Source organism: Crocodylus siamensis, chromosome 6, assembly GCF_052110815.1.
Source record: "Crocodylus siamensis isolate JL-2025a chromosome 6, ASM5211081v1, whole genome shotgun sequence".
NCBI classification, from domain to species: Eukaryota; Metazoa; Chordata; order Crocodylia; family Crocodylidae; genus Crocodylus; species Crocodylus siamensis.
The window spans coordinates 60,453,334-60,480,057 of record NC_143400.1 but is presented as its reverse complement, the minus strand read 5'-3'; the positions used below and the strand labels follow the sequence as shown (position 1 = coordinate 60,480,057).

At 43.5% G+C, this 26,724-nt stretch overlaps 1 protein-coding gene and 1 pseudogene across 1 annotated transcript in view; both read left to right on the top strand.

Moving 5' to 3' along the window:
• FAM124B (family with sequence similarity 124 member B) overlaps positions 1–26,360 on the top strand; it is a 36,768-nt gene extending 10,408 nt beyond the window's left edge. The window contains exons 3-4 of the mRNA XM_090053464.1: positions 18,936–19,678; positions 23,255–26,360. Of these exons, the coding sequence (XP_089909590.1) occupies positions 18,947–19,678; positions 23,255–23,878 (1,356 nt within the window). The 5' untranslated portion in view covers positions 18,936–18,946 and the 3' untranslated portion in view covers positions 23,879–26,360. The remainder of the gene's footprint in view (positions 1–18,935; positions 19,679–23,254) is intronic.
• LOC149862889 (U2 spliceosomal RNA) lies at positions 6,344–6,563 on the top strand (annotated as a pseudogene).
• Positions 26,361–26,724: the final 364 nt, after the last annotated feature.

The following is a 26,724-nucleotide window of genomic DNA, read 5'->3' as shown; positions in this document are numbered from 1 at the left end:
CAACCTGGAGGGATGTGAGCAGCGGGGTTCCCCAGGTCTTGGTCCTCAGGCCTACACTGTTCAACATCTTTATCAGCGACTTGGATAAGGGGGTGAAAAGCACTTTGTTCAAATTCGTGGATGACATGAAGATGTGGGGAGAAGTGGGCACACTAGAAGAGAGGGACAGGCTACAACTAGATCTGGACAAGTTACAGAGGTGGGCGGATAAGAATAGGATGGGATTCAATACTGACAAGTGCAGGGTACTGCACCAAGGGAGGAAAAACCAGCAGCATACCTACAGGCTGTGGAACTCCCTTCTCATCAGCACAGAGGCAGAAAAGGATCTTGAAGTTATTATTGATTCTAAGATGAACATGGGCTGCCAATGTGAGGACATGGTCAATAAGGCCAACTGTACCTTGTCATGCATCCACAGATGCATCACAATCAGGTCCAAGGACGTGATCCTCCCCCTCTATGCGACATTGGTCAGGCTGCAGTTGGAGTACTATGTCCAGTTCTGGGCGCTGCACTTCAGGAGGGATGTGGGCAACATGGAGAGGGTCCAGCAGAGGGCCACTCGTGTGATCAGGGGGCAGCAGGGCAGGCCCTACGAGGAGAGGCTATGGGACCTGAACCTGTTCAGCCTACACAAAAGAAGGCTGAGAGGGGATTGTGTGGCCATCTATAAAATTACCAAGGGGGACCAGAAGGGAATGGGAGAGCCCCTGTTCACCCGAGCACTACCAGGAGTAACTAGGAATAATGGCCATTAGTTGACTGAGAGTAGGTTCAGCCTGGACATCAGGAAGCACTACTTCACAGTCAGGGTGGATAGGATCTGGAACCAAGTTCCAAGGGCAGTGGTGCTTGCTCCTACCCTGGAGGTCTTCAAAAGGAGGCTAGATAATCACCTAGCTGGGGTCATTTTACCACAGCATTCTTTCCTGCCCATGGCAGGGTGTCGGACTTGATGACCTGCTCAGGTCCCTTCTGACCCGACCAAGTATGAAACTAGAAGTTCTGTTTACCCACCAGTCCCATTGCCCACATCTCCCTGGCTCCCTCTTCCCCTCACCACCAATAGAATGGCAGATGCTTAGGGAAAAGGCTACTTTTTTAGCTTCTTAATTGTGGATGAATATGTTAACAAGACCTAATCCTACCAACGTATGTGCCAGTGAAAATCCATAAGCCTGTGTTAGTGGGATGCGATCTTGGAGTAAAGAACTACCCTAGCTCATTTGACTGCGTAGCTGGGACTCGATTTTCAGCTCTCCTGGGGACAAGAACATTCCTTTGCTCTCAAAGGGAGCTGCTGAGCACTGAATTTTTTTGCAAATTTTACCTTGGGCACTAGTTTCTTAATATAAAGAATTTCTCCAAAGACAGAAAAATGCATTAAAATGTCCAATCCTCCAGCCACTAAGATGTGACCAAGTGAAAAAATATAGCAATTAAATTTGCCATCTTTTCCAGTGTATAAGATGCACAAGCCCAACAAAGATAAAATTGCAAGGAAAATAATCAGCATAAATGTTATTGAATGTTGATCAGGTTTTCTTACAAAGACTTCCATTATTTTTTTTGTTATGTAGCTTTGATGGATAAAGTGAACTTTTATTTTAAACCTCCTTTTCTGAGAGAGAACTTTTTTTCCTGCTAATCCCATTTTGTAATTGCTCAGTTTAGGTGTGTCCCAGGAGAGAACAGGAGGAAGTACGCCAGATAAGAAAAGAAAGTTATGGGGAATAGAATAGATGAGAGGGAGAGGGGACAAATGGAAAAATTAAAACAAGAAAAAAACACTTACCTGCAGCAGGAGCCGCAGCGCAGTGGGAACAAGAAGAGAAGCCCGCGCGGCTCATCAGCCACTTTTTTATTCAGCTCAGGCCAGCCGGTGACATCACCAGCAATCGCTGGCCAGCAAGAATAAAAATGGCAGACGGCAAAAGAAAGAGAGAAGGGAGAATGGACCGGAGGAGCATGTGGCCTCAGGACCCACTCCAGGAAGCCCTCGGGGGGGAGGAGCATCAGATGAGGAGTTAGAAAAATCCGTAAGAATTAGGATGGCTAGGATCTGGAACCAACTTCCAAGTGAAGTGGTGCTCGCTCCTACCCTGGGGGTCTTTAAGAAGAGGCTTGATGCCTACCTGGCTGGAATCATTTGAGCCCAGTTTTTCTCCCCCAGGCAGGGGGTTGGACTTGAAGATCTACAAGGTCCCTTCCAACCTTACTTCTATGATTCTATGTAGAAGAAGCTCCTGATCCTAGGCTGGGCAGCGGTGGTAGGGAACAGGTCACTGGTGCTGAGAACAAACCAGAAGCAGCCCCTGCAAGCTGTGATGGCAGGAGCAGCCAAGAAGGACTTGTGAAGACCCACAGTACCACAGGTGGGAGTATTGGGAATAGTTGGGAGGAGGAGGAGGTGGCCCCCGTGGAGAGGTCCTGGCCAGAGCAACAGAGAGGGCTGCGGATGAACAGGGCACCTACACTGTATACAAAGAGTAATGAACCAGATGTAAAGGGACTACAAGGCTCTGGGACGGGGACGCTCCAGGTGGGAGAGAGGTGGGGTGGCCCAGGGCTCACGAAAGGAGCTGAGAAGGCAGTGAGGACGACCCAAGCAGGAAGACACTTACATTCGATGTCAATAGAAGGCGGTATCCCCTAGCTAGACTGTAGGGGAACCAGGGTCCTGGTACCCTGTTATAAGGAATCAGGGAGGGAGATGATCTAAGTTTCAGCGACGTGACAGACGAGGTGTCTTGTGGTTTGCTTTTGTTTTTTTTATTTTTGTTTCCCCAGGTGAAGGGGTTGAAACAGGACAGGCTTAGGTATATAGAGTAAGCACAGCACAGCCCTAGGGTGTCTCGTGGTGATTTGATCCTGAGGGCCAGGGTTTACTCTGGACGAGTGTAGGTTCCACGAGCAGGACCACCAAACATAGAAGACCCACGAAGGGGTAAGCAAAGCAGGCTCCAGGGCTGATACTCCGGACAAGAGGAAACCCAAGAGGCACCACAACTACAGGAGAGAGGGGACATGGCCAAGAATACAGAGGGATTCATCAAGGTGGCGTGAGGTCAGGATGTAGGGGTGGTGGAGCCCCGCAAGTGACCGTCATGCAGACCATGCGCCACTGAGGGACCCTGGATAGTCAACCCTCCCACTGGGAACATTCAAAGTCATGGCAGGTAAGATAGGGAGTAAACTCCTGGAGTAAATAGCTACTAGGCCAATTGCGGGAGACTGTAAGACATAAGTCACCCATCACTCGGACCAAGGCTGCATGTGACCAGGTGTTGGAAACTTGGCAGTCACAAGGTGTTAGAAACATGCATTTCCACTTATGTTCAGAGTCCTTTTTCCTGCTGGATCCCTGTTCACTTATACAGTCTGTGAACTGTGGCTTGCAAGTACAGGCAGATCCAGGGGAGGCGCAGTGAGGCAATTGCACCCGCTCTGATCCTTAGTCCACCCAAAGTTTAAAACAAGTTGCTTGTCAGTGACGGCAGCATTTCTCATCAGGCAGCAGTGACAGAGTCAACTGACTTTATTGCTCATTGCAATCTACCTGATTTCTTCTTAACTCTTCAGTCCATGGATGTTAATGACTGTCTCTCCTTTTAATGGCCTGTCCATACTTGCAAATACCTTGCAAGAGAAATGTTGATTTGTTAATAAGAAACAGGATTTCCAGGGAAAAAATGGGGTTTCTTAGAACCATTTTTATTCATCTTGTTTTAAGGTAGGCCTTCCCCCTTTATGTTTTATTCCTCATAAAAGTAAATCTCATTAAAGTTGTTGAACAAAGGTTTTTCCATTGAACATTTTTTTGGAAATAAATGTATGGAACTTTTTGCAGCATTTTTCTTTTTTGTTGCAACAGTCTTTTTAATGATTGTTTTCTTTGAAATGTTTGTCAGAATTGTTATTTGAAATCCTGTGTTTACCAAAAATGGCTTTAGATAAATGAAAAATGTTGCTTAATTGGTCTGGATGTTTTCAGTAAAAAAAGAAAATTATTCCACTGAAACCCTACAAATGAAAAAAGTTCTGAAATTTCAAAAATCACATGAAGCTGTAGGTTGGAGGTGTTTTTTCCCAGACTTGACACAAGTTTGTGATTGAATCTGAATCAGTCTTATTTCCTAATACATAATAGTCTGTTTTTAGGTATGTTACATTTTTTTGAAGTACCGTTAAGGAGCTGTCTTAGGCTAGTACCAGTTCTCTGTAACTAGAAATAGCTCACAATTTTTGGTAAACCAAAATTGTTTGCAGTTGGTATGTAAGAATGGAGGGAAAGCTTCCTTGATCAGACTGCACAAATAAAGGTTTTCAACCGTTTTTCCACTTACAGGTATGATGGTGGTCTTGTAGTCAGGCCAGCATATACTAGAGTTACCCTGGTGTTATGAGATATAGTTACTAATAGGAAGTGATAATGGATAGAACGTATTTCACAGTTTTTAAAAGGCAATCAGTATGACTGCTCACTGCTGAGATTTGGGATTTTTGCCTTTCCAAAATACAACCCTATTATCACTTGGTAAGGAAATCATAACTGCTGGTGCTGAGTTTGTAACTAGAACTTTCTATATAAAATGCTCTTTTCAACTTTTGGTTACATACATCTCTTCGATGGCATTCCACCTTTCCGGTCCTTGGACTGCTTGGAAAGTGCAGATCAAGAAAGCAGTTCATTTGAATGACTACAAAGAGATTTCTTTCTGTGCTTGATACTTTCCTAAAAATTACCTGTGGCTATGGCTGTAGTTGCCATCAGCCACGTAATCTGAGAGGGGCCAGTTTATGACTAGGGCATCTGTAAAACCACACCAGTCCTAGCCTGTCTGAATATGTTTAGTTGTGGGAAGACTTATTTGTTCATGTAGATATAAATACATTCATTGTTGCTTTATAGCTGCTAGATTGCTGCTCAATCTAGTTACTTTCTCTTGCTCTTCATAAAACATTGGTTCTTTTACTTTCCAGACTTAAACCACCCCTTAGAAAATGCCAGCTCTTGGCTTTCATTCCTTTTTTGGTCTATGGAAAAATAATAGAGAAATTCTTTTGTTGTAACGCATGCAAAGACAAAAATGGGTTCCAGAAATGTTTTTCACACTATGGATTCCAATTTGAAATCTCTGGGTTTATTTTGTGAATCATGGGCACAGACTGAAGTGACAATTTTTGCCCTATCTGGCCACAGAAAGCAATTTATAGCTATGACCAAACACAAGTGCACAGCTACGGACCACTTCAAAAACAGATGATTGGATGACAATCTAAACCCTCATTGCATGAGGATTCAGATGAAGATGTTTCAAAGTACAGTGTTTTCTGTAACTTGTGTCTGCCTTCATGCCAGCCTCCAAGCTGTTTTCAGAATGGGAGGGGGGAAAGGGAGTGGAGGGAGTTCAGTCTGGGGTTTCTTCAGCCCCTGCTGGAGGGTGGAACAGGTGAATTGGAGCCCCCCCACCACCCCCCCACCTCAGGGAGGCTCCAATACACCTGTCCCACCCTCCAGTGCTGGCTGGGGAACTCCTTGAACAACTCCCTGGGTTCCCTTTCCTCCTCCCAGTCTGAAAAACAGTCTAGGCTGATAGGGAGGACCGGGTGTTGCTAGGGGAAGCTGGCTGCAGGCTGGCAGCCAGCAGCTAGATTTCCCTTCCCCCTGGAACCACAATGAACTTCAGTTTGGTTGGGGGGGGAATCCTTGTAACTCAGGACATTTCCTGCAAAGCATTCTCAGTTAGAGTGGGGAGCTGCACTTCTGTTTGCACCCATTTGCACATCTAAAAGAGCTACTATGGAGTAGCATCCTATGGCACCCTTAAAAAGATTTCATGTTACCCTAGTTGAAAATCATTGTCATAAAATATGGGGTCTGGCTGGAGGTGAAAGGGTACAGCAGTTTGAATTTGTAAGCATGCATAACATGTATCAACTGATCCTCCAGAGTACACAATAGGGCTGTGCAAAGCTTCGACTTAATATTCGATTCAACAAATATTCAACCTTGAAAAGTGAAAGTCGAGTCAAATAGCAGCTGGTGAAAAAGCTGTCAAATCGAATACTGGAAGTTGAATATTAACAGTGCGAGTTGAATATTAACAGCGCAGGTCAAATATTTGACAAGGGTCAAATATTCGACTTGCCTATACTGGATTCCCTGTAGGGGGAAAAAAAAAAGGAAAGTAAGGGGAGGGAGGGGGAGAGGGGGAAGGAGTGCTTTCATGACTGACATGTGTGGCTGGCCAGTGACCTGTCAGCATTCTCTGAGGTCCCTTCCAATCCCAGTGCTCTGGGGGAGGGCCAGAGAAAATGCATAAAAGGCAGCAGTTTTTCAGTTCCCCTGCTTTCTGCCTTGGGGTCAGTTTCTGAGCTGCTGAAGCCTCTCCCTGCGGGCAGGCCCTGCAGCCTCTCCCGGCCCTCTGATTTGTCCTCCACAGGAGGTCTATATTGAGCAGATTCTTTTTGGTGTTGGGTGGTGGAACCAGAGCTTGCTCCATCCACTCCATGCATTGACCTGGTATTCCAGTGCTTCCAGGACTGGTGCAAAAAAAAATAAAATAAAAAAAAAAAAGTTCTCCAGCACCTCTGCGTCAGACCACGACTGCTGGAAGCCCTGATCTTCAACAGATTCCCTGCTTACAATGCTAGCAATAGGGATTTCTGAGAACTTGGTGCTTTTATTTTATAACTACTTTTCATATTAGTTTACGCTTAGATTGGGTAGGGTTAGTAGTAGCCTAGGATCTATTCTACATATAGGAATTTAGTTTATATATATATCATTCGTTCTTTCCACCACACCAGCGCTTCTCAATATATTATCTACACGCACAAACACATTTACATAACGTCCAGAAATCTAATCCGCGGCGCACAGCACACTTAGGGGCTCCTGTTTACATATGAAGGAACACATTATGAAGCAGGGTAGAAAGGCAGGTGGCCACACTGGCCAGCCTGCACAAAGGGGAGCAAGGGGGGTTGCAAGCGGGAGAGCCGCAGTTTCTCCCCCCACCAAACTCAGATGCAGCCTCTTTCCTCCCACTACAAGGGATGAGGCTGCTACAGGCAGTAAAGAGAGGGGAGCAGCAGTACCACCAGAGCCACTGCCTGTGCCTGAGACTCTCTCATGTCCAGACACAGCAGCCACAACCTCTCCCACCATAACTGCAACCAGCACAGCAGCGTGCTCCACCCCGTGTCACTGCCTATGCTGAGCCTTCCAGCACTAGGCGAGCTGGCGCTGGATCTGGATCTCAGTGCCCTGGAAAGGGAAGGAGGGAGAATCAGTCGAGTTTGTGCTTGACACCCCTCAGGTTTTTTCCTTTCAAGCCATGAGGTCTTTCCCAGAAGGCACCTCTGTACAGGTGAAGGCAAGCGGCTCAGCTGAGTCTGCTCTTTCTCTTGCTGTGCCTCTGACTGCTGAAGAGTGGGAAAGTTCAGCAGCATCCACAGATGCACCCACATGTCAGAGGGAAAGGCCTAGTACTAGCATGGTCTGGGATCATTATGAGCTGGCAGATGATCCCGCATTTGCTATCTGCGTGCACTGCCAAGCCAAAATCAGCCAGGGCAAGGGAACAAAGTGCATGACCACCTCGGGGATGCTGAATCATCTTCACAGGTACCACCCCTTTGCCACAGGAACAGCCCCTGCTCACTCCACAGCCCCCGTCCTCCCACAGCAGAGGCAGGGCACCCTGGAACACTGGGGGCAAAAGGGACCAGTTGCAAATACAAGCAAGGTCACCCAGACCAATGGGGAGATGCTTGCTCTGGATGGCCAGCCCTTCACCTTTGTTGAGCAGCTGGCTCCATCCTAGCAGGTGCCCACACACACCACCTTCATCAGGACGGTGGTGCCTTCCCTATACGAAGCATGCAGAGAGCACTTGAGGGAGGAGCTGCACAAGGCAGGTCCGCAGGTGACCGTACAGTTCACTTTGGACACCTAGAGCAGCCGGGGTGGAGATCATGCGTACCTCTCCCTCACAGGGCACTGGTGTGGCCAGTCAGGCCATCAGTGGGCTCTCCTTCATGCCAAGGTGCTGGATAAGTCCCACACAGCAGCAGAGATGAGGGGGCCATGAACTGAATGGTGCAGGGGTGGCTGGGCGTTGGGCAGGCTGAGCTCACCCGCAGCTTCATGGGCACCAACAATGGGGCCAATATGGTCAAGGCAGTCCATGATTCTGCTGGTATTTGCTGTGTGGCACACAATTTACATCTGATTGTGAGGGATGCCTTGGAGGGGGGCAGGGCTGCCGGTGATGGTGCCAGCAACACCAGCAGGCTCGTTTCCAGATGCCGGAAGGTGGCAGGCTACTTCCACCGGAGCATCAAGGGGGGCAAGATGCTGCAGGACAAACAAACAGAGCTAAATGTCCCGCAGCACAGAATAGTCTAGGACATGGAGACTTGGTAGACCTCCACATGAGGCTGGTGGAGCAACAGAAGGCCATCCATGAGCTGACCTTGCTTGGGGAGATTGGGATCAGCAGCCCCCTGACCAAAGCTGAGTGGGATGCCATCTCCCAGATCTTGCTGGTCCTCAAGCCCTTCCTTGAGGCCACTGAGACCCTCAGTGCTGCTGATGCCTTCCTCAGCCAGGTGATCCCCATAGTTAAGGAGCTCCACAGCCAAATGGAGAGCTTCCTGGGGGCCAATGTTCCTGGCTGGGGCAGGCCGCTTTCACCAGATGTGCAGGCAAGAAGGAGGGCCTTAGGAAAAGGCTTGAACCCTTGGGGTCCAACACAGCGCATATGCTAGTGGCCATCTGTGACCCAAGGGTGAAGGGCACCATATGTGGCAGCGAGACACTAAGTTGCTGGAGGGAGGTGCTTATTAAGGAAGTGACGGAGGCGGAGCGGCGGAGGGAAGTGGAACAGGGGGATCCACTGCCTGAACCCAGCCTGCCATCCATGAGCCAGTCTTCCCCTCCACCACAGGCACTGCCAATATGGGCTAAGGCCATGGCAAACATTAGGGGGTCCAGACCAACCAGACCCCAGGATCAGGCAGGCAGCTCTCACACTGTGGTGTCTGCCTATCTTGCCGAGCCTGTGGAGCCCCCGGACTGTGACCCCTTGGCCTACTGGGCAACCCACAACCCGATGTGGCCGGATCTGGCCACTGTTGCCCGGGTATACCTGTCCTGTCCACCGATCAGTGTGCAAGCGAGAAGGTGTTCAGTATGGCTGTGGATGTTGTAATGCCCCACCGCACCTGCCTGGATCCTGGTCTGGTGGAGCAGCTGGTGTTCCTCAAGGTGAACTTCCCACTGCTGGGGCTTTCCAAGCGCCAGGTACAGACGGAGCGAATGCCGCCCTCCTCACTCCATCTGGAGCACGAGTTTTGTCTGTCAGCAGCCTAAGGTGCAGTTTCCCCCAAACCCCTGCACCTATCACCGTGAAAATTGGCAGGCTTTGTGGGCTCCTTAGGGGCTAGCAAGCCAGCAGTTTTGACTCCCTGTGGCTTTCCACACAGAAGTCACAGGAGGTTTTCTCTCAAGAATTTGGGGTGCAGTCTCTCTGCACCCCCTGAACTTATCTTGTTGAAACTTGGCACGCTTTGTGGGCTCCTCAGGAGCTACCATTCCTGCAGGTTTCATCAAGATCAGACAAGAAATACCAAAGTTATAGCCTACTTTGACCTTCCCCATAATAGCCTATGGGGAAGTCGAAGCAGCTCCAATATTTGACTTGAGCTTCAACCTCGAGTCGAAGCAGACGGCAAATCGAAGTGGTACCAGGTTTAATATTCGACATGGCTGTTGAATCAAATATTACATGCTCTACACAGCTCTAGTACATAAGTTGAGGTTATCCTGCCTACTTTTGAATAGGCCAGTCTTATTTGTGCAAAACTGAAACTTGTTCATGATGGATTTGAAGCAAACCTCAGTGATGTCAGTGGAAAGAATTCACTGAATACAGTGAGCTCTGAATCTGGCCCTAGAGAGCCCTTTGAAATCTCACCAAGACTTCAGTCTGGAAAGTGGGTGTCTTCGTCCAGAACCTATCTAGTCAGTAGGGGGTGAAAACTTGGTTTCTTTAAAGAAATTGCAGTTTTGCTATTGGTTTTAGTGGATTGAGGTTTTCACTGGTAGCATTATATTTATTTGCAGTCTCCTTCCATTTTTCTTCCATTTTTTCCACAAGTTGTCTTTGCTGGTAATGGTCTTTATCTATCTTGGTTTTATCCAGCCTGATGAGAAGGGAGACTAAATAAGGGCAGAATAGAGCTCTTAAATTCTCAGATCTGAAGGAGCCAGAAGCAGATAGTATAAATGATTCTCTTTTTTCCTAATGCAAATTCATGTATTACATTATTCTCCACTCTTCTGATAGCAAATAAATATCAGAAAAACTGAATATATTGAATCACATTATATCAGCAGTAATGAGTCTCAGAGAGATGTCCTAGTGTTGCCCTTTTACCAAGATGATTTAGGGGACAGGTGGAGGGGGGTTAAGATAAAGTTCAGTAAACAAAAATTTAAGGCATTACCCTCATTCCCATAACTGCCAGTTGCTAAATGCCTGACTTGGTAATGAAAGGAAGAATACAAGGGAATTCTTTAAGGACAAACTTCCCTCCCCCACAACCCTTATTATAACCTTGAGGGAGTATATGTTCCACCAACTTAAAACAGACTCACTTATATCTGCTCCTAAAATTTGACTATATATATTCTGATTCAAGTATACATGCTGAGCTACTTTAATGTTAGGCCATATCCATCTTTCTTTACACAGCTGAAAATCTCAAAAGGCAAATTCATATCTTTTTCAATAAGAAATAGCAAATGTGCTGAGGAACATTGACTAAAATTAGTCTGTGTCATTCTGTTTTCCAGAGAAAGTATGCATAACCCCTGCTATCTTGGTTTTCTTGTTTTCAGTATGTCTAAATATTATACTTAAGAGAACTGAGCAAGAAAAATTCATTCCCACCATAATTGGTCCTCTGGCTGGGCATGGTACTGCTGAAGGGCTGCATACTCCCTAAGCTGTCTTTTGGTGTCAGCGTAAAACTGTCTTTTATGTTAACTGACAAGGAAGTGGTGTTAGGATATATCTCTCCTCTGAGTCTTGAAACTCTACCTTGTCTGTCGATCTCGTAGAATAGTGTTTCTTAAGGAAAGAGTCTCAAGTCACTGGGCCTCTGTGAGAGGAGCTAAAGTTTGATTTTCAAAGGCTGCCTTTTGGTTAATTTCTGACTTTGTTTCTGAGGGGTGTTTGTAGTGGTGACTCAAAGCCAGCAACTTGAGGCCCAGCCTGCTCAATAGTGCCTTCAGGTAAGCTAATCAGTGGTAGACTGAGGTTTCTACTTCCTTTTCCTGCTCTTTATTATGTTCTCATTTCTTTACTGAATTGATCATTGTGGAACTTAGAAAACAGTAAACTGTTCCTGTACCTCTTAGCACTCAGAACCTTATTATTTGCCTATTTTGTGTTAGCCAGTTATAGATAAGAAATGGAGAGAATATAAACAATGTTTGTGTTTAATAAATTTAAAGTTGTATGTTTTGAGTTTCTTCCATCATGATAGTTTTAACTTCCTCAAAAGTGGTGACAGCCAGAGCCACAGAGTTTGCCCCCAAAGCTAAGCTTGGTCAAAAAGCTTGAGGTTGTTCAGATTTGCACTTGACTGCAAAGAATGAATGGATTGATCAGTGGTTGTCAAGATAATTTCTCCATGTTGAATCGGTCCTCACCAGCTAGCAGGTATACGTTTTAAATTGGTTGTAATCAAGAATGTTTGAGATAAATCACAAATCAGAATTGAGAGGGCAGTATAAATTTGTTGTGTCTGTTCAGTTTATTTTAATTTGTTGTTGTTGCTGTTGTTGTTGTTAAAGCTTTTTCTTTTATAACCAGGAAGTGATGACAGCACACAGTGTTTTGGAATAAATCTGAGTAAAGAGGCTGCAAAAGATTTGTTAAAATATAACTTTCGTCTGATCAGTCCTATAGTAGTATGGTGAAGCTGAACCTCTAACTTGAAGCCTGAGTGAAACCACTATAAAGATGCAATGATCTAGTTTAGAGCAGACAAATACATCAGTTACAGTAGATTTACTGTAAATTGCTACTATTTTAAAGTGCTTTAACTGTTCATTTTTCTACACACCGAGTACAGCTATACTTTTGTGCATGCTTATTTTGAATAGTATTATATTTAAGATTGAGTCACAGTTCACTCAGGTCTGAGAATTCATTAGCTATCCTGTTGTGAAGAGGGAATTTAGGAAACTGTTTACGTTATTAAAGTCACTTACCCATTCTCAAATTCATGTTTTATTTTGGATTTGTATAACATTGCATCTATTACTGCAGTATGTGAGAATTCTTTACTGCCATCAGACAATTGCCATGAGTGCAGGATTTGAATTGGGGTTGGAGTTTTTCTAAACTTTTCACTCTTACTCTTTTTTTTTTTAATCTCTGAGGTATTAATTACATTGTATAGCACTCACTTTACCCGTCATTCCTAAACTAAAATAGGTTCCCCCCTGCCCTGCCATTGCATTTGTATGCTGATCTGTATTGTAAAATTGCTCTCAAACTATTCCTTTTAATACAAAAGAGAAGAAGAATTTGTTCAACTAAAACATAAAGTGAAGGTTTATATGGGCCTTATAAAGCTTGGTGTGTTGTTGGTATAAACATGCATAATATTTAAGTAGCTCATGTATATTCCTAAAGTAAAATAAATGTGTGACTCTATATTGTATTATATTCCCAGATAGTCACTCTTATTGTGAATAGTTATGACAGGGTAAGCATCCTCCTCCTACCTACAGGCATGCCGCCCACCTAGTTTTTCTGCCATGCCTTGTTGGTAAATAACAAAGATGGTACTTAGACAGGAGGCTGCCCATTTTGAACCCCTGATGTCTAGGCTGATGTCCACAACTCCAACCCTCTCCTATACTCTAGCCCATGCCTCGCAGATAGCATCCATGATTATAAATGCTCTAGCCAGAAGCCGAGCCAAACTCTGCCCCATATTGGGCCTTTTCCACTCACTCAGTCATACTCCCTCCTTTCACCGGGCCTCACTCACCCTGCCCCCTCTCACCGGGACTCTTCCACTCCGCCTGTTCCCCAAGAGCAGCCTTCAGGCTATCAGGCTTACTCTGGCAACTGAGCTTGCAAGTGACGGTCCATGCCTAAACTTAGGCTGGATCTAGCCACTGGCCCCTTCTCGGGCACTCGGATCTTTCTGTCCCCTCTTGGGACCACTCTCCACCCCTCCTTGGCATCACCTTTATGCCCCTCCTGGGCTCCACACTGCCCCTTCTCCAGGGCTTGAGGTCTTATACCCACAGGGGCTCAGGCACCTTTCCCTCAGCATGCCTGGCCCTATAGTTTGTATATTCTCCACTATATAGTGGAGGCTGAGGTTTTAAAGCACCCCTACCCACCTTTCACCAGGGAGGTAACTGGCCTGGCATTTTCTGGGGCATGCCACCAGGAGCCCCACCTGGGTGCAGTTTCAAGCCATACCCAGGACCAGGAGCCTCCAAACCATCCCCTGTAGCTCCTACCCTTACCTCCAAGGAGCAGCTCAGCACAATGTTACCTCCTTGGCTGCTCAACCTAGACCGCTGCCTTTCTGGCCTAAGTCTGAAAAATGACTGCTGCAATCAATCACCCGGCAGCTCCCTGCTCCCACCCTTAAAGTGACAGGCACCAAAGGTGCTCTGTCACGGTAATATAGTACCATTTTATTTTTGAGTGCAATTCATTTTCTTATGAACTTTTGGACAGCTCATTTTCTGGTTTCCTACAGACATCTTTGCTGATTCTTGCAGTATGGCTTTGTGAATAACTGTGCTTTCTATTTGGCGGTGAAAGCAACCCCTGCTTCCCCCCACAAATTCTCTTCTCAAATTTAAAATAATATTTCTCACTTTTTCTTGATGAAAAAAAGAATTGGTTTGACAGTTTCCTATTTGATATGAAACGTTTCATTTTGGGTGTTTGTTTAATAAAAAAAAGGAAAGGAAACAGAGCTAGAATCACAGAACTGGGGCGGGGAGGGAATGAAGAGATGGTGGTCAAAGGTTTTCTTTTTTATCTGAAAGGTGAGTTGTAAATATTCACTGAGGCTGAAAGCAAAAGCATGAGAGTGACTCCTGAGCTCACCTGAGATTTGGAAGACCTCGGTTCCTGTCTCCATGTTACTGAATATTTAGCTACACACGGTAAATCAGTATTAACGGGAGCAACTGGGAGCACTTGACCTTGGATTGCTCTAGTGCAATAGCTAAGCATTCTTCAGGGGTGTACATTCAAATGCCCTCAGGCAGAAGTCAAGTTGAACCATGGGTCTCATGTCTTGGTTGAGTTCTATGACCACTGAGCTCTTAAACAAAAGAAAGGGGAGGTGTGGAGGGAGAGAAGGGGGCACTACTGCTAGTACTGTACCCAACTTTTTTTCCCAGCCCTGATTATTCAGCATGAATTCACAAATAGTTTCAGAATGACCAAAGCTTTATTTTTGGCAAATGTATTGTATGCTGAAAAAAATTGCCTTCTTTTGGTGGTCAGCTTCATCTCCTCTGTGTATGAGAAATTAGACGCAGCTGTTGAAAAGTTGTGTGGAACTTCAAGTAGGTCACAGCTGCTTCTGGACCAATACCTGGAGTGCATAAGGCTATTGAAGTTCATCTCCATACTAAGCCTAATTCATTTCCCAATGAAGTCAGTGGAAAGTCTTTTCTCTCCATTACCCCCCACCATCTAAACACGTTAATCCACATGAAGTGCAGCTAGGTTGTAAAATTTGCTTAGCACAATCTACTTTTAAGTTGCCTTCAAGAATGAATCCTTTCCCTAAGGACATTTTTACATTCATGGGATTTTTAAAGAGCCAGGCTTCTGCTGTGAGTTGAGCAAGGTGGGAGGGAGCTGTATACATTTGCAGAAGCTGATATGATTCAACAAGGAAATTAGGGCACATCCCAGCTCTATATTCACACCTATGAAAACTAAGAGTTTGCCAACAAATAAGTGCATCAGCTCTTTCACTCCCATATGTGCATACTAGCCTAGAGAAGGGGAAACAGGTGGCAATTACCGGATATAGGGTTACTACTGTATTGTTTTCTTCTCATGCTTTTTCAGATTGGGTCCTCCTTGGGAAGGAGGCAGAGAATAGATTTTCCCGAGCGTTACCAGTATCACAGGAAGAGCACATCCATGTGACTTATATAGTGCTTCTTGTGAAACCAGCAAATAAAATTGACCACAGCCATGCCACTTTCTTTTAGTTGCCTTTGCCAGCATTAATAGGAAAGCAGTTTACAGAGAAGCTATAGCATAAAAGGTAGTGGACACAGAACTGGGGTGAAGTGGAACCCACAGAGGGGGAGGTGGAATGGAGTGGCTGCTTAGACAGGGAGGAATCAAAGTTGTGGCTGGTGACTCAGATGCTGGCTTAATGGTTATTGCAGTAAATGCATATTTCTGAATCTTTCTCTCTGAGCTGTTCCTCAGGGGATTGTTCCCTGGCTTATATTATCCTCCTCACTATCACCAGAGATAGGAGCTCTGATCATAATGTAGTTCTAACACTAGTTATCTTTTCTATTTGAGTCACACTAGTGGATGCCTCTTCTAAGATGCCTGGAACAGCAGCAGCCCTTCTTGGAGAACAGATAACATTTACATTGGAACTGAATTTATATTTCTTGCTAGAGGCCAGACTCTGAAGGTCTTTCTTTAACTTTAATACCCAGGCAAAATTCCTGTTGATCTGAGACACAGGAAGTCAGTTGAGTGTCCTGTCCCTCTTCCCTATCCAAAATCACTGAGATTCAGGACTGTAACATATAGGGCATGTCTACATGAAACACTTTACTGCACATTAGACTATTAGACTATTCTAACGTGCAGTAAAGTGTCACCATCTATACATGCACTGAAGCTACTGTGAATTAAATTAATCTAATGTGCTATTTGCTAGTACCAGCACATACAGGTACTAGATAAATGATACATTAGATAATGCGCAGCATACGTGTAGATGCTGACTGGGAGCAGTTTTGCTCCCAGTGAGCCCAGGCACCAGGGGGCCACTGCTGCCTGGCTAAACCCCCAAGTTGGAGGAGCTGTGCTGGCTATAGGGGCAGCTGGCTCCTGCCCTGGTCCCATAGGGATGAGTGTCCATGTGCATGGGGCCAAGAGAGCTGTGCCAGCAGCAGAGGCAGGTGGCTTCCAGTCCTGATGGTCCTGATGTGCATGGGGTGGGAGACAGCTACCCCTGCAGCCAGCACAACTCTCCTGATCCCATGCACATGGGGACAGGGATGGAAGCCAGCTGCCCCTGCAACCAGCACAGCTCTCCCAGCCCCATGCACATCAGGACCAGCCCCTATGCCTCCTGTTAGCCCCCGAGCTGGCAGTCAGGGACACTCCCCCTGGCTGGTGCTGCATGGAAGAGCAGGGCAGGAGCAGCCCTGAACCAGGTTGATCCTGTTGGGCACAAATCTGTACCCAACAGGGCATACATGTATACACATTCCTGGTTACAATTTACTGCACCTTGTTTAATGTGCAGTATCCTTTCTGTGCATTACTTTACATGCAGACACACCCACAGTTGATGAAACATTTTTTCTTTGGCTGGAAACATGTACTTTAGGGAGGTGGGGGGGGGGAAGAGAAGGTTGTTTAGAATTCATTTACAGTGCTTTAAAGGGCTTCTGTCTGTAGCCTTGAAACCCTTGTACTGCTTGAAGTGCTATAATTTTTTATTTTCTCCATTTAGTTCCTGTGATTGTCCAAGGGTAGGAATTATTCTGTTTCACAGCAATTACTATGGAGTCACCACGCCTATTAAGCAAATAGATTGTTTAAACTTTCCCCCAAATCCATCTAATCTTCTCTCTGCCTTTAATAATCCTTTGTTTTATATTGCACATATTACCATGGAATATAAGCATATGGTATTTATGCATTTATAAATTAGTAAAAGAATAAAACTTTTATTGAGATGTAGCTAAACCATAGATATGGAACTGTCCAAATGTTGGTGTGTTCAGACCTAGAGTTTTTGTTCAACCAATTATAAAATTTGAAAAGGGGGATGTGGTTCAAAGTTTGAATAACAAACTCTTTCAGAGTCAGAGTGCTTTATTAATCTAGAGGGCTGGAAATGCCACATACTGCACAATATTTACTTTTGTCAAGTTAGTAAAGGGCTTCAGGGGGCTGATTGCATGACAAAACATCACTTCTGTTACTGCCTCTGATGTGCACTTCTGATGGTTATATCAGCATGATCCTCTAGCAGTACAAAGTCAGTTAACTTTGACCTGGAATAAAAGTCAAACTTCAGTGGTTTTGCTACACTTGTGTTACAAAGATAAATTACATTGTAACAGTTCATACTGGTATAATTTGATATATAATATTGATGATGAAAATATTGCTTCTTCTAGCCTTCTCCAGATCACAGAAATATAAAATGTCCCTCTTTTATATATTTTGCTATATATTTCCCCTCCTTCTCCCCCCTCCCATCCTGAAGACAGTATGGGGTCAGGGGAGGGAGGGCTGGGGTGAGAGAGGCATCAGACACACAGCCACTCTGAACTGGAGTTCAATCCCCTGATGCCCCAGACACACCAATGAACGGCTGTTGGGTCAAGGGAATCAGTGTAACTCATGGCGCTTCCTGTGAAGCACCATGACTTACAGCAGGGAGCTGCATGTCTGTCAACACCCTAGATGTTTCAATCTGAGCAGCACCTGTTCCCCCTTCCCCCTCTCAAGATGAGATGGATTTTGGGAAAGTTTAAACATAACCTGTCCCCCCTTCCACCCACATTTTAAAGCCATTAAAAGGAAACTTATCCAGACTCCTGTTAGCATAAGTGGAACAGGTTTTCCAAATACAGCACAGCAATAGACAGGAAAGAAAATGCACTAAAAGGCAGGGAAAAAGTCTGATGCCTAGATGACTATGGAGTGTATATAACAAACAGAGAATTGAGACACTTGGATTAGTATGGAACAGCAGTACTCTCGACCCTGAGTAAAATGCTACAATGGAAAAATTAGGAGTCAAGGGATTTCCCTACACTCTTGTCTTTCCTTAGATTGATTCCTATCTGCCCTAATTGTTATCTCTGTAGTTCACATTTGTTTTTCTTTTCTTAGCCTATTTCCTTTCCTTGTTTTTAAAGAATGGATTATCTGTGCACTCCAGAAGGGTGTTACTCACAAAGATCACAAGCTTTTATTTAGATCACACACAGACATTGGCATGCTGACTAACAAAGCAAAATATGCTGAGGCTTTAAAACTCAAGTGCCACATGGCATTTGTACAGCAGCAGTAACTCTATCCAGTGACGTACATTGTCACGGTTCTGCTGGATCCCAGAATTTGTGCTTCTCTGATCAGCTGGCAAGTATATTTTTAAAAAAATTATTAACATATGCAAGAATAAATACTTTGCTTGCTTGGTTTTTTTTAAGTGTTCTTGATCTTCACTTTATCGGATCCGTACTATTTAAAAAAATGTTAGAGCTGGGAGGGTTTTTTGGAAAAGGCAGGTGGTCTCATACACAGACATGGATTAAAATTCCAAACTGGATTTTAGCAAATAAGAGACATATTCCTAACACTACCATTTTACATCGTTATTATGTTGGACAGGTCATTTTATTTCTCTGTGTCTTCCTGTAGTTTGTTTGTTTTCTTCCCCTCTGCTCCCCACCCCCCACCCTGCAAATTGAACATACGAGTTGCATGCAGTTGTGAAGCTTACTAAGGACTTTGTGATTGTAAATGGAAAGCAGTAGAGAAATGACAAATACAGTTGTTTATGATTACCTGCATTAGGAACATCGCCTCTTTCCAGAGAAATTAAAGCACTAATTTGCCTTTATTTTTATTTTCAAGGCAGTTTTGCAATGGATGAAAGTACAGACCCTATGGTGATGACAGTGCATCTCCTTGCCAACTCAGGACATTCATTGTTTTTGCAGCAAACCCTTGATCAGCTTTTGGAATGGATCTGCCCTGATGTCCGCCTTTTCCTTGTATCAGAGCGTGTTACTCCAATGAAATATTATGAGAAATATCGCAAGAAAACCTCTGGATTTCCAGGGATATCTGTTCTCCTTTTCCTCCATGAGTCCTTCGGGGAAGAACGGATTTTTCGGGTCCATGATTTCTTTCAGCACCCACCATGGCAGTATTATCACACACAAAATACTAATGGAAAACTTTACCCCTATGCACCAGCTAATCAGGACTTCTATGGTCTGGATGACCACATGCCTGTGTGGGGTGTCAGGCAAGTTCATTATGGCACTGAAATTCTGCGTGTTACCCTGTACTGTAGCTTTGATAACTATGAAGATGCAGTAAGATTATATGAGATGATCCTGCAGAAGGAAGCAACAATGCAGAAGCGTAACTTTTGTGTCTTTGCCCTTTACACAACAAAACACACTGCTGTTCAGCTCTGTCTAAAGCAGCTGCCTATTGGGATATCTGTTGAGCTGAAAGAATCTTCAGTTCTGCAATTCAAGGTGCAAGAAATAGGACAGCTAGTCCCTCTTTTGCCTCATCCATGTATTCCTATCAGCAGCACCAGATGGCAAACTCAGGACTATGAAGGAAACAAAATCCTGCTTCAGGTAATGTTGTGTGTGCCCTCTTTCAGTCAGAGAGGGAAAGGGACAAGAATACAGTTCCAGAGTGGAATTTAGTTCTTGTTGGGTTATCACTTCAAAAGTATGACAACTTCTGTAAATGCCTATTCTGTTGTCTGGATGCGATTCCTACTAACAGAAATGTAAAAAATTCTAAAAAATATTTAGCAATCCTTTTATATTACACCATAACTTACAATGATATAACAACACAAAGTTAGGCTTGTTAATGATAACTTGATATGTGAGTACAGATACCTTTGGTTCATAGATGAAGTTTCACTTCAAGTCAAATTACCATAACTGCCTGAATTATTTCTTCAGGGTTTTGTATTGTAAATGCTTTCTGAAGCTGATTTCTAGCTGTGTTATTGGGTGCCACCTGGAGGGGAGAAAGATTATTTTGAAGTGTTAGTACAGCACACACTGCATTATTTTATGTGAAAACTTTAGTGGGTCTTAGTGCAGCTGTGCTGAGTGAATGCAGCATAGTGAATAATTTATTCCAGGTAAAGTACCTCTTTTCTACTTACTACTTTCACCTATGTTATTTGACTCCATAATGTCCAATAATTTCTGTAAATAATTTAGACCCCCTTACACTCGTGCTTGCTTAGGGTCACTTGCCTCTCTGGGAGTAAGGGGAGATGAACTGGCGTGATTTACTCCAGGCAAGGTTGTAAGAAAGTCTAAACAAGAATGCAGGTAGGTCTAAGGGAGTCTTACTGAGGGTCTAAGATACAAAATCCTTAAATAACTTTGGCTGCTATGGCTTGGTGGCAAATCCTAGACTCAATATATATGGATCATTTATGTGAATTAGAGCTGTCGTCATAGGCTCACCTAATTAATGCTCGCTACAGCTCTCCTGGTTTATCACCATGATTAGAGGGGGAAATGCTGCCAGGAAGGTTGAAAGTCCAGCCCTTTTTAATGCTGATTGCCTTGTGAGGGGTTATAGTGAGCAATCTGGAACCAGCTGGAAGGCACACCGTATAACTACAAATAGTAAATGAATTCATTGGGCCTAATTCCTCTTGCCTTAATTCCATCACCTTCCTGATTTATCTCAACATGAGGAGAAGAATCATACTTGGCATCATTTAAATTAGCTGCGGCCAGGTCAAAGCTTGAGAGCCATAGGCATCTCACAGGCAATTTAAATGCAGCTCCCAAAACAGAGGTGCTGTTGGCAGTTCATTGCCTCAGGCTCAGGGACATGAACATCTCTTGTATATTCTCCAGCTCTCAGCTGTGCCAAGATTATGGTTTGCAGTCAGAAGGGTTAAGTAGTTAGGCCACTCTTTTTGAAACTGTAAGCTATTTATAGTAGGGATAGTGGCAGCCATTTACTAAATGGCAGTGTAGCACCTGTCACAGAGGAGCTGTGATAATGAGTAATAATAGCCTTAAAATGAAGATTAAGAGCTACAGAAGCAGGGCCAGCACTTGCAATGTGCCTTTTGAATAGATCTAATTAACATTTTTGAAATGCTAATCTGAGAGAGAATTTCCCTTTTTCTAAAAAAAAAAAATTAGGTTATAGTTCAGTTGATTTTTTTTTTGAAAATTAACATGTTACAGTGAAACAATCTGTATTTCTTATTAAGGAAGGGGTTTGCACTTTAATTATTTCTATAAATCTTAATTAAATCAGATTTTGCATTTAAATATTTTATTTCCAATATAATCTTCATTCAGTATGTCATACTTTTATGTGTGTGCCACATAATATAAGTTATTTAAATAATTTACCACTTCTGTGCATTCGTAAATTACCACCCCTATGGATTCTTAATTTTTCTCTCACTTACTAGATGATTCCTCTTTCACTCATGATTTTTTTTTCTTCTTTCTCTTCCTTCCAGAGAACACTTTCTATATATCTTCCTATTCAGTCTGCATAGCTGATTTCTGCACTGATCTTTCTGTGTAGTGTTTGCTTTTATGCACTTGCTTCTTTACATCATTGTGGAAATTAGTTTGCCACCCACCTGGTGCAACTAGCACTCTGCTTTGACAGATGCATTTAAATTCCCGGTATGCAGGCTTACAAGAATGTTTTTTTACACTGTGCCACATTATTGCCTTGTCAGGAGCTGCTTTGAACATGAGGGAGGGGGAGATGTTTTGTGTGTATTTCTGCTTTGAGTGGCACATGAAAGTCCTTTGCCTGTGAACTGCTTGAGGCTCTCAATTGCCAGTGAAGTTGATGGTAGTCAAAGGTTCACAGCACCCCTTGACTTCATCTTAAATGCCTACAGTACTTATAGTGTTCAGCATTTTTCTGTTCTGGAAGATGTTACCACCAGGTGTTGCTGATAGATGGATTGTCAAGTTTTTTTCTTGGTGTGTAAGTGAGTTTTCAGTTTCAAGAAGACATTGTACCATGGTGGTAGAACACTTGGTTATGCCAGCTTCTGTGTACCAGCAGTTTGGGTAGGGGGAGAGAGAGGAATGCAGTCCAGGAGTTTTTTCTCCGTTGAGATTCAGTTCTCGAGGAAGTAAGTTGCTCTCTGGGAACTGAACATTTCCAGTTTCCCAAAATCCGTTGTCGTGTGATTCCAGCAAGAAAGGATTGCTATGTATGCATTTGTGGCCATCTCTGTTCCAACACAAGGGTATATGTCTAAATAACAGATTACATATAGAACATACCACAGTTTCCATTGAATTTAGCACTCATTTTTTATTCCTACTACGAGGAAGAGTGATATAGCTGTGATGGTGGAGAAATTATTTGACAGCAGGGATTTGTATCAGCTATGTAGTATCCCAACTACATAATTAGTCCATTAAAAATATTGCCATAAGAAATGTATCTACACTTAGCAGGGGCAAAGCTGACATCAGAATGGAACACAAGCATCTGAAGAAGGGGCAATGCCAGAGACATATGTTAAGTTGCTTGGTTACCAGTGACTTAGAGCTTGATTCTGCAAACTCTTGACTCTCAGGCACCATCTACGGATTACACTTAAGGCATGATTAACCAGTTAATGTGTACAAAGCTATTCCACAAAATATGTGTAAACATATTATAGCTGCTTCCTGTCTTGCCATCCGTTCTGCTTGCTGGTGCAGGGGGAGCCCAAGATCATGATAATAAATAAAGCAAATCATGATCCTGGGCCCCACCCCTGTGGTAGGGAGTCAGAAATGCAGAATTAGAAAAAGATTGTGATTAGAAGAAATTGTGAAAGGCTTTTTATTATACTTCTTATTTTATTGCAGGACTTTCCAGCAGAGATCAGTCTGAGACCACAAGCCACAGGTCATATGTAACATATTTTTTTAATTTTTCAAAACAACAAAACTTGTAAGCTGTATGCAGAAGCAAATTAAAACAATTTGTTAATGGAAACAGTTCATTGGAATTAATTGATCAATAAGTTCTTTAGTCTCCATGTTTAATTTGTGTAACTGCAAAAGATCACACTCAAACCCATAATCATTTCTTCATAGAAGATTTCACCAGAGGGAACAGCAGATGAGGATGTGGTCACTTTCTGACTGCTAAAATGATGATTTCACTCTGTTCCTTTAACCTTTTTTTAACAGGTTCAGGGCCACTCAAAGCACAATGAAAAAGATGTTGTGCTTTCCAGTCAGCACAACCATGCAGGGGGTGAAAAGACTCTATCTAATTCCACCCCAGACTGGAGAGTGAATCTGGAGCACAGGAGGCAGAGGGTCAGAACCATGAAGTACAAGACCAAATCTGAACAGAGGGAAAGTTTTGCATGTGAGAACTCCAGCAGCACCCCCCAAAGTCATTCCTGCTCTTCATCGCACTCCAGCAGCCCACCAGTTACTGTACAGCAGGAAGCTGCCTCATCCCATGTAAACTTGGGCACAAGACTAAAAATTTCCTGCCGTGAAAATTGGTTTCAAAGGCAAGCAGCAGAGATGAATGTGGATACAGGATTTACTGTAGTCAATTCTGAATGCAGCCTCTCCCCTCTGAGTTGGTTTTCAAGGGACTTGCAGGGCAGCCTTCTTCAACCACGAGCTGCAAACTGTCCATTAGGTGCTGCCAGCTCCTCTGAGGAGAGAACCCGTCGGTCATTATTCTCTGCCAAAAGAAACCATGCAGCAGGACCGCAACCTTCAAACTTGCATGGGAGGCTCTCAAGGGCAAACCAAAGCAATGGAAATGAAGAGGAAGAAGAATTCTTTATATGACTTGAACCATGTGTGCCTGATAGCCTGACTGCTAAATGCTTTCTTTTGGAAATGGAAAGAAAGTATCCAGCAAGCTGTGTCACTCTGCTTCCTCAGATACCCCAGGTGCCTAAACTACCTTTTTGTATTCTGAAAAGAGACTTTAGTGGCATTCTATGGCATGGGAGTGATATTTGTTTGCAAAAAGTGATATTAAGGGAGCTGAGATCAAAATCAAAGAAATATAATGCTGCAGTTACCAAAACTGCTTATTCTTAGTGCAGACTATATAGGAGGGTTATTGTGCAATGAATGGGAATAAGCCATGTGAATTTTATTACTGTGTTTAAATGTTAATGTGTCCTAGCATATGTTATATTTGAGTCTTCTGTCTCTGTGAGTCGCAGCCAGTAGATGGCAGAATAATTGTGCCTCTTAAGATGTCAGTGTTGTAGCTTGCATAAGAGGATTAATAGTCACAACACCTGACGAATCTTGCAACACCCTTCTACCCCTTGGTTTCTTCTCATTTCCCTTGTCATTCAGACTTGAATGCTATGAGTGTGATCAATTATATGCAAGTAAAACACTAAATCATGCACAAAAGTCTCTCTCTCACCCACAGCTCCTTTTCAAATATTTGAAAAAAAGCTGTCTACAGAGACCTTCTACCCATGCCGACACCATATAAAAGCACTTCAAATCAATAGCTTTAACTATGTTTTCTCCCTAATCAGCACATTCTCTCCCCCACCCCCAGAGTAGTTAACAATAAAAACAAGAACAGTTTGCACAGTCTTTGTTAGACCTCTGCACAGTTATCAGCAGGGTGGAAATCCTAAGAGGATTTTAAAGTACAGGATACAAAAGAAGCAAGAGCTATAAATCCAGAGGAAGCTGCCAGAATAGTAAAGGATAAACATTTCAGAAAAAAAAAAAGTCATGTAAAATAAAGCACGTGTCTAAATATATCCAAACTTGCTCAAAAAGTCCGCCTACCTAAATACAGTTGGATTCCATAAACTAGAAGGGAGATATGTGAGAGAGGATGCAATTGAGGTGTCAAACTATGAAGGGCAAAGTAAAATGTGAGGAGCTCTTTTAACCTACAAAACCAGCCACAAGTTAACAGTGCTAAAAGACTGTACACATAGAGTCAAGATTAAGGAGACAGTACCTTTTTGAAAGCACCTGCCCCACTGACTGATTGACTATCATTGATGTATAGTAGAATAGATAGGTTTCGGTTTCTCACCCTTGCTTGTACTGAAGAGGTACAGAGTAGAGATGGAGAGGACAGTGCTGCATTTTACATTTAACCAAGGGAGCCTATGCAGTGACTGGCTCACAGCTACATGCTTTCCTTTGCCTTTTTATTTCTTTGCCCTGTCTGTAAGCCTAGGCAACCTAAGCTCATTTTAGGTCTTGTTAAGGGCTTATGTTATACTTGAATGTCCAGAGACCCAATAATGGTCCCCAAAATGAAAGCACTGCTTGCTGTGAAGAAATAGGGCCCTGCTTATAACAGTATTACATTCTTATTGCTCCTGTGAGGTGACAGTCTGCCTCTAGTAAGAGTGGACAATGTTATGGTTTTGTACATTAGCCAGATAAAAAAGTATACATGCATCCCAAGCAGAGGTGTGAGAGCTAAGTTTCCCATTTGTAACTGAAGTGAACTAAGTTTCCTCTGAGAACAGTGCAGTTCAAATAGCCAAGGACATTGTGGATGCTGGAGGTTTTGCTTGGAGAAATCTAATTCCTTCCCTCCACCATTTCCCATTACTGTCCGTTGAATACAATTACAGAGGGTGCTTACCTTTAGACCTTAAAGTGTGAGTCTTCTCTGAAAAGGAACTGCGATAACAGCATCCTCTGTCTCAGCTGGTCAGCTCCTTGTCAGAACCACAGTCTTTCATTTTAGTGAAATGAAACAAGACAAGGCAGTTCATATATTAGACTGCAATTACCTTGTTTCTTTGTATTTTTTCTTTATAGGGTTAAAGTGCTGAGTTTTGAGAGGTGTTAAATTTCCACCTCTCCCTCAAATTACTGGGACCTGTGGGTTTGCAGCGCCTTCTCTGGATCAGGCCTGACATGGCCAAGATGGCATCAAGTGAACAGTATTGCTGCCATTGAAGAAGTGTGTGAGTGCAAGGAAGGTCCATTCCAATGCACTGAAAATGTGTGCTCCAAGCATTATTTTCATGTGCCACATTTTCCCATGTTGTGCCATCTCTCCTGAGAGTAGACTCTTATCTTACTTTGTCCTATACAAAGGAAACCATCCTGCATGGTTCTGCTTACAGTTACAGATCTATCTCCCATTTTATACTGAAAACATGAAACTGTTGCTTTTATTTTAAAGTTCAATTCCATGTTCTGTGAATTTTTAATTGCTTGCAATAAAATGTAATATGGCAATTTACTACATCAAACTGATTTTTTTCCCCCTCTGCCCCACCCCAGCTTGTGTAATGTGCTATAAATTTGCCCAGTGCTTCTTAAAACAAGAACAAGATGATTTACAACCTTCAGAAACATTCTACTATAAAGCAGCAAAACCAATACTAAACCAAAGGTAGTAGTTCAGGGAAGATTCTGTGGGTCAAAAGGAATTACTAGAGGAAAAAAATCCCATAGGGAATGGATTTATGGAATATGTGGGTTTTAAGGACAGATTTCATGGCCTGATTCCCCCTCAATTCAGCATTACACAAGTGTGACTTTTGAAGTCAGTCAAGGTATTGCTGATTTACATTAGACAAATTGGGCCTGAAGGGCCTGAGTGAAGATGGTGACTCCAGGACATGGAGAATGGACTGTCTAACAAGAGCTTCTGATTGCTTGCAACAGGTGAGACTAGA